This window comes from Drosophila kikkawai, chromosome 2R, assembly GCF_030179895.1.
Source record: "Drosophila kikkawai strain 14028-0561.14 chromosome 2R, DkikHiC1v2, whole genome shotgun sequence".
Classification (NCBI taxonomy): domain Eukaryota; kingdom Metazoa; phylum Arthropoda; class Insecta; order Diptera; family Drosophilidae; genus Drosophila; species Drosophila kikkawai.
Genome location: NC_091729.1, coordinates 12,808,425 through 12,821,661, shown reverse-complemented (window position 1 = coordinate 12,821,661; position 13,237 = coordinate 12,808,425). Strand labels below are relative to the sequence as shown.

General features: G+C 41.2%; 2 protein-coding genes across 2 annotated transcripts in view; one reads left to right on the top strand and one right to left on the bottom strand.

Moving 5' to 3' along the window:
• Stacl (SH3 and cysteine-rich domain-containing protein) overlaps positions 1–13,237 on the top strand; it is a 58,779-nt gene that overhangs the window by 11,896 nt on the left and 33,646 nt on the right. The window lies entirely within an intron of this gene.
• LOC108078419 (uncharacterized) lies at positions 207–1,080 on the bottom strand. The gene is made up of 4 exons (XM_070284183.1): positions 840–1,080; positions 678–770; positions 479–602; positions 207–395 (listed from the first exon to the last, which is right to left on the bottom strand). The coding sequence occupies exons 1-4, from the start codon at positions 1,002–1,004 to the stop codon at positions 304–306; spliced, it is 474 nt and encodes a 157-aa protein (XP_070140284.1). The 5' UTR covers positions 1,005–1,080; the 3' UTR covers positions 207–303.

The following is a 13,237-nucleotide window of genomic DNA, read 5'->3' as shown; positions in this document are numbered from 1 at the left end:
GCCAGTGCAATCAATTTTTGAGTTATCGCCGGGTCAATATCTGCAAACTATAAAACCGAAATGCAAAAGCAAATGCAATTACTTAGCTGTAATAATAATAATAATACTAGCATGTTCAAGTAGCAATCTCTGCATATATATATATATTTAGCTCAAAAATTGGTTGTAGTGGCCAGGCATGAAATCTATTTACTCTTGTATAAATAGCCTTTTATCTTAGCTTGTAAGCTGTTATACATTTTACTTTATTTGTACTTAAAATAAATATATTCATATTTGTTGGTGAGACAATTTTCCGTCCTCTTAAACCTCTTGGTCTTGTTTGTACAGGACTTCCATTTCCGTGAGACTGGCACGAAGTTTGTCTTGCAATTTCAAAATTAAAGATGCAACCACTAGGCAAAAATAGAGTTTAATGACTGTAACAAAAACTCTTTAATAACTAATTTAATATGTAATTATAATTAAATTGACTTACTAAGAAAAGTGCATAGAAAAAACATGGACGTGAGATCAATGCCTTCCATTAGGTGTATTATCAAGTCGATTGTCTTGGACAGCATAGTTATGAAAAGCCAAAGGATAAGGCAGGGTATATGGGCCTGTAATTTGTAACATTCATTTTGATAAATTTTAATTTGAAATTAAAGCCTTAATTTGTATTTATATTAACTCACCAACTCGGTTCCCATAAGGAGTATCAAAGAATTCAAAAGAGTCAACGTTTCGAGGGCATTGCCCAAGTAAGGATGGTCTATAAAATGGGATTCCTGGGAATACCAGTAAATTCTATAAATTAGTTTTGGATTTAAGGAATATATTAGGGACTTAATCCATACCTCACGACTTAAATATATTTGCATTCCACTGATTAAAGCTTCGATGAGGGCTATCATTCGGCAACCAGTTTTCAAGCTGAAGATATAGAAGCAGCTTTGCAGCCAGTCGGCTCCTTGGTCTCTTCTTTTAATAGACGATTCCAGCAAATTTCGTATATACGACATTTTCAAATGAATCCGATTTCTATTCTTATTTCCCGTAGAATGATAATGGCTGTGAGTAAATGCTGCCAGCCTACTAATGAACTTTTCAGGCAATGGCTACTGATTGAGTTTTTGGGTTCACTTCCGGATTTCGGTCAGCGTTCGTTGGAGAATTAAGTGCACAAGAAAATCCAATTTGATTTATTCGCTTCGCATGGCCGAAATCGAAAGAGAGCACGAAAATGGAGGGAAAATCTAAAACAATTCAATTTTCCAAGTGTGGCGGCGTCGGCGGCGAGAAGGAAAAAATCGCTTCCGTCCGTCGGTCGGTCGGTTGCTACAATACTTGTTCAACTTTCTGCCCGAGTCGATGGCACAATCAGTTGCCCATAAGCGAAATTCCTTTACTGATTTCCTTTTAAAAGCATTTTTCGAATTGTCTTGACTGGCGAAGGAGCGCAGCCACTTGAACCTGCCAGGAATCGCTGCCTTTGGCCATTCGGAGGGTTCCCTCATTTCACAACCATTTCGGGGACCTGTTTTACCGAAGCCCCGAGGGCAACAGCGTGTTTCCCATTTTATTTATTATTGTTTGGCGTGCTTCTCTCCTTTTCCACCCTGTTGTACTCCTGCTGCATTGACAACTTTGCTCCCTGCAATCCAATATGCTGAAAATTATTTCATTTCGATTGAGAGAGAATGCCAGAAAACTCATTCAATTAATTAAAAGCAGTCGAGACGGCATTATTTTCAGCGATTTAAAATGCACAAGAGAAGATTTTGCTGGCCACCTGGCAAAGGCGATTAATTTCCGAAGGTCCTTTGAGGAGATCTGCAGCTCCACTGCCCGGGTTTATGCCCACGCCAAGAGCAGGCTCCTGGGAAAGGAGGTGAAGGTCAGAGGGCTTGCGCTCCTAAAGGGTTAATTTTAAATTTATGGCCCTGCTCGGCCTTACTTATTCCCACTTCGAGTCCCATGTCCCCATGTTACTGGCTGCCTTCATAGGCCAAATCCGTAGGCCAATCGTGAGGGGAAGCAACAAATTTGCACGTTAACCGCAACCAAAGCAACAATGGGGCAGGCTTCCTCGATTTATGGACGAGTGTGGGTGTGTTTTTGGAAGTGTGTGGGAAGTGTGACGTGTGCGTGTGTGCGTGTGTGGGTGACACGGTGATATTTCTCTGGGTTCCGGACACGTTATCTGGCCAACAACTCTGGTTTTGGCCCTTGTTGTTGCCTGCTACTTTATTTTATTGCTTTAATAAATATGAAATGCGCTTACTTTTTTCCTTTTCCTTTGCTTTTCTTTCTTTATTTTTCCCTTTTTTTTGGCATAGTTTTTCCGCGTCACTCGGCCCCAAAAGAGGCCCAAAAGAGGCCCCAATTAGTTGCCCAAATTGGGTTCTTCTTTATGACAATCCTCTTAATCTTAATCACCCAAGTTGATGGCCATCAGAAGGAATTGATGCTAGGAATATTTATGCCTCTGTTTCCCTCTCATTTGCTTGGGCGTAAATTTTAATTAATCATAAAAACGCTGGCATAAAAATGCCAACAGGTCTGACGCCTTGCGCGGTATTCTTTTCCTTGGCCTAGCATATCCTGGAATTCATATTCATGTTTAATAATAAATCACAAGATGCCGCGCCGGAGCCCGAGGGCAATTGCGGTTGCATCCTTGGAATCCACAGAACGAACACCCATCCTCCCCCTGCGGCCACATCCTGGCCAAGAGAAAGCTGGGGAAAAGGGAAAGTCAAATGCCAAAAGGAAGCCGGGAGTAAAATGGTGCCGTCATAAAAGGATTTGCGGCTAAAGGCAAATTTAATTAAAGACATCACACACAATGGCGATGAATCAGAAGCTGAATCCAGGGCTCAAGCCTTTTAATTGCCAACTACCTGGTGCGGCAACCATTATGGCCAAAACAGCGAACAGCGAACACAGCGAACAATGGGAATTCATTTGGGAATTTTCGGTATCAATTAACCGGCGCTCCCATTCATCATCATCGGAGAACCGTATCTCACGGATGTATGCTTCAACTAATTTAGTGAATGAACATGCCGCGAAAATGTTCTGCAGTTTTGCATTTTCCCGCTAAGAGTTTTGTTGTTTTCGCTGATGAATATTTAAGTGGCGCCTGCCCTTGGGGGGAACTTCTACAGAAACAAAAAGAAAAAAACACTTTTCAGTTTTGCGATTTCTGGCACCCGCCAAGGGTACAGTCTCCCATGTATGTATGTATATCTACATATCTGTGTGGAGCATTCATTAAATTTTCATTTGAAAATCAGCAGAAATGCTGCTGTAATCTCTTCTAGTCATTTGTTTTCCACCAGCCACTAGGACTTGCTATCCATGGCAGAGATCCTTGACAGGCCAGGGAAATATTCGCCTGTCAGCAGGAGGAGCCAAGCCAAGCCAAGCCAAGTTGATGGAAATTTGTGAAATTGGTAGAAAAAGTGCAAGGACAGGCAAATCGTAACTTGATATGCTTGTGTCTTGAATATTTTATTGCTTCCTTGGAGATAAATCTGGTCCCCCAACTAGGTTGGGCCAGTATTACAATTGTTAAATAAAATATTACCAAGGACAAACCAAAAAAATGAAGACATAATGTGGGAAAACATAGAGCTAATTCCGTATGTAAAATGTCTAAATAAAATGAACACCAAAAAGTGCTTCGGATTTGAGGTGAGAATTTATTTCTCTTTTCGAAAGAGAGTTTGGGCAAAAATGTGTCAGTTTAATTTGTATAAATTCTCAGGCTGGCAGATTTAGGTGAGAACTTTTGCTTGCTTCTGCTATAAATAAACTATTGACAGTTGAAATAGCTTGAGTTATTTTTAATTAAAAGAATTGGAAGAAAGAAATTGGGTAATTTATTTGATTTTTATACACTTTTGGGGTTTTATAATTGTAGTCAGAAGCTTAAAAGGCAGTAAAGGAGTATTTTTAGACCTTGAAAATTATATATATTCTTGATCAGCATCAACAGGCGAGTCTTTCTATATTTTTTTTTTAATTTTATAAAATTTCAAAAAGTTATTAAATAATTTTAATGTCTTAAATCCGCTTAGTTTTTCTTCCAAACTTTCTTCCAACTTTAGCAGATTTTTTTTGCTAATTAAACTCTAAACTTTTTCCTATTATAAACACACCTAAGAAATAGTTAAAAACTTGTCTGGTTTGAGTTTTCCTTTTTCTATTATGGCTAGAAAATTGTTTGATCTATTCCCCCAGCCAATCGAATGGCTTGAATGGCATTTTTTATTTCTCCCCAGTCGGTTCAGTTCGGTTTGGTTTGGTTTTGTGTGTTTTGGGAAAATTTACGATTGCGTCAAAAAGTGTGCTCACAATGCCGGGTTGCCAATAAAGTCCACGCTTTATGGAGGACCGAAGCAGGATTTGGGGTGGAGAAGCAGGCTAAAGCAGGAGCAGCAGCAAGAGCAGGGTTCTAATGGTTTTAAAAATGCGCTCACCCACTAATGCGAACCCTTCAGATCCGCTTTTCCGGCTCCTGTGAAAGTGACGGCTGTTTATCTGACATTCATAGTTTATGCTCCATGTTTCTGCTCACCTTTCTCAACAAGATAAACGCAGTAGCAGCAGAGTTTTCATTGGAAAATGGGATGAAAGAAAATGGCCAGAAATATAAAGGAGGGAGAGGGATCAAGAGGAGCAGAAGCTGGAGCAGCAGCTTCAAGCAGGAGGAGCAATGATAAAACTAGTAAAGCAAACAACATTGTTTGACTTTGTGGATTTGGTGAGCCATGGAGCAATTCCACTCTGTTTGCTCTACTCTCCTCCCACTTCATTTCCCCAAGTCTCTAAGCCTTCCAATTCTCTATTTTCCATTCTTCAATCCCCTTTTCGCTGCGCCACTGCCTCAAAGCATTTTTGGCAGTTAACCCGTAAAGATGATAAATGCGAATGTCTTTGCCGTTTGAGTTTGAGTTGTTGCAGTGCCTACTCAAGGAATTTATGGCAAGGCGAATTTCAAGGGAAAAAACCAAGGATTTTTTCTGTACCAATTTCAAATAGCTCGACATTTTTTATACTCAGTAAGATTTAAGAGTTTTACAGAATGTTTGCTACTCTTTAAAATGTAGCCAGAAGGAAGAAACATAAGCCATATTATTTATAAAAGAAATTACCAATTTTTCCAAGACTTTTCCTTTTGCTATAACCTTCTTCTTAACTCCCAAACAATCAGAGAAAATTGAGGGGAAAAAAAGGCCAGACCAAGCTGCTTGAGTTGGGCTCTCGTCTCTTTTGGTGGAGATTGACAGGCGGCCAGCTGGCCGGATGCCATCCTTCGTGCATCTCTCCTGGCCAGGAACAGAAAGTCACATTAATCAACACTTAAACGTTTAATTGCCGTACATTAATCTTGAGGTTAAGCCGCCTTCGCCTCCCCCTTTTGGCCCCCGACTGTGTGTGGGTGTGTTCTTGCGGCCTTTTTGCGACTCCGGAGCATTAATTGTGTCATTTGGCAATTAACTTTCCAACCCAAAGACCAACCCACTCCTCTTGCCCTCGTTTAGTCGGGGTGACAAATTCGAGGCTCGCCGCTTGTAAATATTGATGAGACGCCACCGCCACTGCCAGGAGGTGGCATCAAATCCTGGCCCAAACCAAACAGTTGATGGACCGTTGCCAAAATTATGTTCGAGCTTATGCCGCTGGCTTGCAGCTGTCGCAGTTTTGATTGAAATATGAGCAGCCAGAGTCCTGCGGAGACCAGAGTTTCTGGCTTTCGCGACGAGTTAATTAATTTCCACGTTGACATTTCACTCGGCTGTATATTTAATGAGAGCGGTCTGCGGTCGCTGACTCACTCTGCCTTCACTCTGCCTTCGCTCTGGCTTTACTCCCATTTATCCCTATCAACATATATTTATCCTCGGCTGACGGGCAAAAATAATGTACATAATGTTGCGGCTAAAGTTGATCCTAAGTGCAAAAATAGAAGACTAAATAAATTCCATAATTTCATTTGGTCGCCCGCTGCATATTCAATCAGTGAAAAGTTTTTCCGGCAAAGGAAAAGAAGGAAAATCATAAAGCTTACCAGCCGCATAATCTATAGCCTTCTCTTTTTAACGTTTCAGCTTACAGCATTTGCTGTCTCTTTCAGTGGTGCATGAAGTACATGTAGTACTGTGTGTACACTAAGAACAAAACTATTAAACAATAATGGGAAAATTTCTTGAAAAGAATTTAGGAATATTTAAGAAATTTAAGTAATTTGAATTATCAGCCTTAATTTAGCCTTTATTATTTGAAATTTTAATGTAGAATAATGCAAAATTCTTAGCTTTTTTTCTCCCCGTGCATTTATTTGCTTTAGCGAGTTGCATTTCTCTTTCAAAAGGAAAAGTTTTGCACTATTTGCTTGGCACTTGTCTTTTATTTTGCCTTACACTTACACTCGCCCTTCTGCTGCCGCTTCCAATTTTCCTCTCCCTCCTCCCCCTGCCCCCTTTGGCTTTCCTTTTTATTTTCCGCTTTTTCAATTTTTATTTATGCAAATAAGTTTCGCCTGGCATTGTTGGCCGCCGCCGCCGTTGCTTGTTATCGCATAAGGATGTTGTTACAAGTCTACTTCTCGTTCTCCGCCCCTGTCGTTGTCTATATATCTGCTATCTGCTATCTGCTGTATATATATTCGGTTTTTCCTTATTTTTTGTATTATTTTTTTGTATTTTCTGTGGGCCCTGCCAGCATGTAGATGTTGTCTATGGCTGGCCGCCCACGACAAGTGTTACGAGTGTCAGTAAAATAGTTGAATAATGGCAAATGCCGGGGCAGAGGCAGGGAGGCTGGCGGGCATCATCAGCTGGCAGCTGAATGATACTGTCTGCTCTTCGTTGTCGAAAGTTTAATTATCACTGTGTTCTCTCCCTCTCTGTGTGTCAGTGTGTGTATGAGAGCCATGTGAGTTTTAGTTTGCTGTTTGAATTTTAAACTTTTTCACCCCGAAAAATCCCTCAGCTAGTTCCTTTTTCTGACTGGCATTTCTGTGGTCTGAACTGTGAACTTTGTGCATTTGAACTTTTTCTTTTGGTTCGCTCTCTACCTCTTGCTGTTATAGTTTTTTCCTGGAGTAGGAGCAGTTTCATTCTCTGTGGTCAATAGCCATTGCATACTTTGTGGCAAATTCGAAGAAATCACGCATACGCCGTGTGTTTGGCAATTAACTCGAGCTCCTGAGCATTTTGTAATGCCCAGCCAGGCGGTAGTCAAGCCAAACAAATTTCCATATTCCATACTCCATATTCATATGCACACCAGCCACACCCTCTCACACACACACACACACACACTCACGCATTTTATCGCAGTTGCAATTTTTTTTTGGTGTGCCTCGGCCACAGACTCATGCATTTTTATTACTGCTGTCGTTAGTGCTTTGCATATATTATTAGGAGGCGCCTCTGCAGCTGCAAAATGTGTCCACCCGCACAAATGCCATCAGCAGGGGGAGGAGTGGGTGGCTGTGGAGCTGTGGAGCAGCGTGTGCCGCACTCATTTGCAGCGTTTGAAATATGCCAAGGAGCTGCCACAAATTTGCGTGCCGAGAAATCAATGTATAGCTACAGAGAAAGTAAAAACTAGATTTTATATTTATTATTAAATAAGTTGTTGGAAATTTAATTATTTATGAAGTTATGATGAAAGTATGTAGCAATTCGAATGAAATTTTAATTGGAAAACGAACTAAATAGTTTATAAAAAATGGTTTTAATACATTTTCTCCATTATTTATTTTATAAAGTATTTAAAAAGGCATTTTAAATACAATATGCTTTACAGATCAAAAGTCGAGCTCATAAAATGTTCCTGTTCGAAAAAGTGATTATCAAATTATAACACAAATTTTCCAATAAATTTTCCTCCCTGTAGCGAAATTGGTGCAAGTGTTTTCCCCTAACGAAGGACTCCCAGACTTCCATCCACTACTCCCATTTCACTTAGTCTCCATTTGAAGTGCTGCCTGGAGCATGCACTTCATTACAGTGCCAGGCATTTCTCAGGTTTCACCAGCTCGTCCTGCTCCGTTCCCCCTTTTTTTCGGGCAAATGGTAAACGCTGCCACGTGATGTGCATAGACAAGCGGATTTTGCACTGATCGATGCACGATGCGCGCGGCTGCAAATGAAAATCGCGACAGCCAATTCAGTGACACCATCAATTTGCTATAAATCAGCGGGGTAAATGGGAAAACAGGGGTGGGGCTGCTGGGGTCCAGGCTGCTGCTGCGATTGGAGTACTGTGGATATGCATGTGCCATTTAATCTTTGCTTTCGCTGACGTCGTGACAACTTGATTGCGAATCTCTCTCGCCGAGAATTGTTCCGAGCCATTTGATTCGGTTGAGTTTACCAGGACTCCAGAGCTTCAGAGCAGCTCCACAGCTCTAGAGTCCAGATTCCGCTCCACAAAACTTTGTGGCACGTTTCTGGCTTCAATTAAAGCCTCGTTATGTAAGAAACTTTCCAATTGCCAGCGAGTATTATGTCTTGTGTTGGGTGTTGCATAGAAACCTTGTCTCTGGAAGTAAAATAAATATATATTTCTATAGTGAACACATTTAAAAATAAGAAAACTTTTAATAAATTAAGTAAAAATAGATAATAAAACACATCGACACATCGATACATTATAAATTTATAAAATATTAAACTTTATTTTAATGTTGCGATATACAAATGTTCTTTAATCGATTTTCTGTTTAATATATCGTCATAGAGATAATCGATTTTCCAACCTCCAAAGCAAGTACTTGCTCTTCTTTGTTCTTATTTTAAAATCAAGATAAAATCTTTCTAAGGTTAAATGCTATATTTTAAAATATTTTCAATACAATATTCAGCGCGATAATTTTGCTAATATATCGCTAGAGACCTTTCCTCTCCATACAAGTACATCCCTAATGGAAAATACAATAAATGAGGAAGCCAGGGAGGCTGAGAACTGGTTTACCAATCTAAAAACCCAACTGCGAGAGTGCGAGTAAGTGCAACTGGTACAAGGCCGTAAGTTTTTGCAGCACATTGAGCCACAAAGCTCAGAACGTGGCGCTTTCTTTTATACATTTGCCTCGCTTCGTTCAGGTTTTACCTCCATATAGTGCATATAGTATATGTGCTATATAGTCTAGTACGAGTACAGCTTTCGCACTCTCAATGGCTGTTCGGAAATGTGTGTGGGTGGAGGGGGGCGTGTCGCATTTAAGCCGCAGAAATCGCCTTGGGGTCCACCGTCTTATGTGGCTTTAATAGAAAACGAGCGGAAAATCGCTTATTATGCCAAAAGGAAATAGTTGCTCTTCCCGTTTGGCGTTTCTAGTTTTTCGTTTCATGTTTCTGGTTTCCCCCTTCCTTTTTGGAAAATGTGCCACCGACAGCAGTGGTAATTCGACTTTATATATTTTCTTGGTCTTAGCCATGAACCATGAGTGAGGCTGGGAAATTAGGCCAAAGCACTCCGACTTGACTTGAGCTTAATTGCACAGGGATCCACTACAGAGATGTGAGATCTCTAGCTGGCTTACAGTGGCTTTAATTGGATTCAAATCGCCCAACGATTCGAATAGATTACCCTTGAACTGGCTTTACGGTGGAGTTTACGTGCCCGGCATAGTTATCGTTTCATTTCACACTCATTGTCCTGCTCATTTGCCTGTGAAACGCAAACAGTATACAATTGTGGGTGGACGGGAGGGAGGTCCTGGCTCTGGTGTTAGCAATAATATTTTCAAAGAAAACATTTTTCGTGCCCGCTCATCGCCATGTTCAATTTATAAACGATTCGTGCCGCAAATGCATTGGCATGGAATTTTAATTGGATGATTTTTGGCCCGAGCCACGTGTTTTTGGCCAAAAAGGAAAAACTATGCCATAAACATATGTACCAAAAAGGAGGAGGAGGACACAGGCAGAGAGTCGAGTTTAAGCAGCTTTGCCGTCAAATATTTCAATGTTGTTCCAGACGCTGTGCTGCCAAAGATAATCCCCTAGCTCAACACATATTTTGTGTTGGCTGGACATGGACGGTAGAACGGGGGGCGTGGTCCTTGTGGGCGTTTTTGGGTCCAGGCACGAACAACTTTCATTTCCACATTGGCAGGCCATAAACGAGCTTGGGACGTGGGAGCATGGAGAGTGTCCTGCTCCAGTATGTATATATATATATATACATATACATATATGTATAATGATGTGGTCTTCCAGTCTTCAGTCCTGCCAAGCGTGAAATGTATGACAAAAGGAGCAAAACAAAGCTGGGCGAGTGTTAAGCTAAAAATACATGCACAAGGCACACACACACGCAGCCGTAACAATGGCGAAATCCAGCAAAATCAACACCCAGGATCCTGACAAGGGGGACTACGGACTACGGACTCCGGACTCCGGACTCGGGGAGCAGCTGCTCAAATCCAATAACAAATTATATGCACTAGACAATTGGTCCTTTATTGCGACGAGAACGGCGACGACGTCGACGACGACGGCAACGACAACGACGACTTTTATGCGAAAAGTGCAAAATGATTTACGATTATGTTGATAAAATGGCTTAAATAGTATTTTCATTTCTTGATGCTCGAGTGCACTTTGTGGCATCATCTTCGCCACATCCTTTGCCTCTCCTGGCCTCCTGGCATCCTTGCTCTCCCACACACACTCTCACACACCCGCTTTCAATTGTCTGTTGCGGCAAAAGTGCCGTATGATTTGTTTGCGCTTAAGCAACGACGACAGCCAAGAAAGGCAGCATACTTTTCTGCGTCAGGATAACGCTCACACATGGATCCCGAGTGTCCCGTGGGTGTGTGTGTGTGCGGGCTGCCTTGAAATATTCATGGCCCTGACGCTCCCTGGCCTGTCCTTTTGCTATTTATTTTTGTTTTTTACTCGTCCCAGCATCTCACTTTAAGTCTTGACTTTAAAAACTTTTCCCTTCTCCTGTTTGCATATAAGAAAATCTTTGCCGAAAAGCAGTATCCCATCGAATCACTAGCCATATTCAGCCGACATTGGTTTCGCTTATGCCAGAGCTTGCGTCTGAATAATGAATGGCTGAGTCGGAGGAAACCTCGGTTTTTCTTGTTGGCTTCTTCCATTCGCAAGTTTTAAGTGCACTGAGAAGAATTTTAGAGGGGTTTTCAAAGGATAAAAGAGTGAATTTTATTTGTTAAGATAAGGAAATAGGTTTTACTAATTTTTAAAATATTTCTTGGCTTAAGAAAATATTCAAACCGAGTATTTCTAAGGCATAGAGCACAAAGAAAGACTTATTTTGCTGATTTCTGTTTCTTTTTGGATAGTTTTTTGTTATGAGTTATTTGTTATATATTTATAAATATTTTTAATATTTAAATATACAAAATTCTGCTTTAAGAAAAGCCCAAATTAAAATCCTTTCAGTTTTTCCATAAACCAGAGCACGCTTTAAAAGCACTTCTGGTTTTCAATGTATTATTAAAATAAGCAAACACCCACTTTCCATAATAGTTTGTAATATAAACACTTTTCTGTTGTATAAAAAATACATTTTGAGCTCAAAAAAACCTCGTATTAATATATTCACATTCAGGCATATGCAAATTTCCTTTTGTTGGCTGAAAATAAATTTTTTCTTTGCGTGATAGCCATATGCGTGCTGCAGCTGCATCTGCCTTTATTGATTAAGGCACTCCGAAAAATAGAGAAAAAGGAGCTGAGACTGATCCAGGATGCAGGAGCTGCGCATGAAATATTTATGCACTCGCTTGGCATAATTGAATGAAACCGCAAACGTCGTCGGCGGGGAGTTCATCTCCATTTATTTTTTTTTTGGCAGCTATGCGTGGCGGTTAAGACGTGCCGACATTAACCGACAGGTTGGCCATGTTAGCAGGATCTTTGACATTCGGTAGCTTCCTAGGCAAACCCATAAACCTAAATCCAATTACTTTACACACACCATGACACCCCCGTACTCGAACGCGCAATTGACTTTGGCTGGCTAAAGGCAAATTGCCCGTGAAATTATGGCAAATACTTCAAGTTTGAAGCCAGGCGCCGGCAGAGCACATAAATCACAGCTGCCCAGGGCCCAAGGCAATCAAATTGTAGCTTATTTACTATTATTTATTATTACGATTATCCTTGGAGTGGAGGCCGGGATACCCATTAGTTGTGTATCCGAATGGATGATGGGCTTATGAGAGGTCTAGTAGCAGCTGAAATCGGTCTTTAGCCCCCTCACCAACTGACCTGACCTGGCTGAATGTCCGATTGACTGACTAAATGACCGTTGGACTGGCTCTAATTGGATTTTCGATTTTCTACTTGTTCCACGCACGCCATGTCCCTCCCCCTCCTGCCCCTCCCTCGGCGCTGTTTTCGCTCTTGTCGCGCTGATGGCGATTAACTTAATTAATGTCACACACTAATGACAACTCAATGCGATTATGCTGACATCTGCACTGGCGGCGGACTAAATTAAATTGAGAAATTAACAATGAGCCCGAGAGAGAGAGAGAGAGAGAGAGCGAACGAATAAATTGGAATTTCAATCGACAATCCCAGGCTCGAGTGGGCAACTCAACTCGATTAATAAATGAATTGCTAATGAGTGCTCTGGCTTCGCCTCCGCCCTGGCAAAGAGGGAGTGACTTTTTAAGCCCCTAATTAGTTCGTTATGAATGGGAGTGCCGCCGACTGGATGGCTGAGTAAACTCAACGAGTTTGGTTGTAGTCATTCTCCTAATATTGGTAGGACCCTGCTGATCAGGACCTGCTTGTCAGTTCCACTTGATCCACATTCCGCAGGAGAAGCAGCAACAGCAGTGGCAGCCGTGGCAGCCGTGGCAGCAGCTGCAGTGGCAAAAAAACAAACATGCTGTGGGTCCTTCGGTAGTCCAATTGAGAATGCAAATGTGTTTGGAAAAGGGCACTGGGAGAAAGGGAGAGGAAAAATTATAAGTCTTACTTTTCTGAAGAAAATGTTGTGGAATTTTAAAAATATTAAACAGATTCCTTGCCTTTTTCATAACTTCAAAAATATTAAAAAACTTTGATTAAACATTTTTTCGGTTTATAAATGATCCCCTTAAGTTTCCTCCATTTTCGGCCTGATTGAAAATTATTTGGCTCAGTGCCAGCGACTATCCCTGTGACTGCTGACTGTCTCCTGCTGTTGCTCAATCATCGGTTCGGCGGGGCTGAGCTGAGGCCTTGTCATCGCCAGCTACACT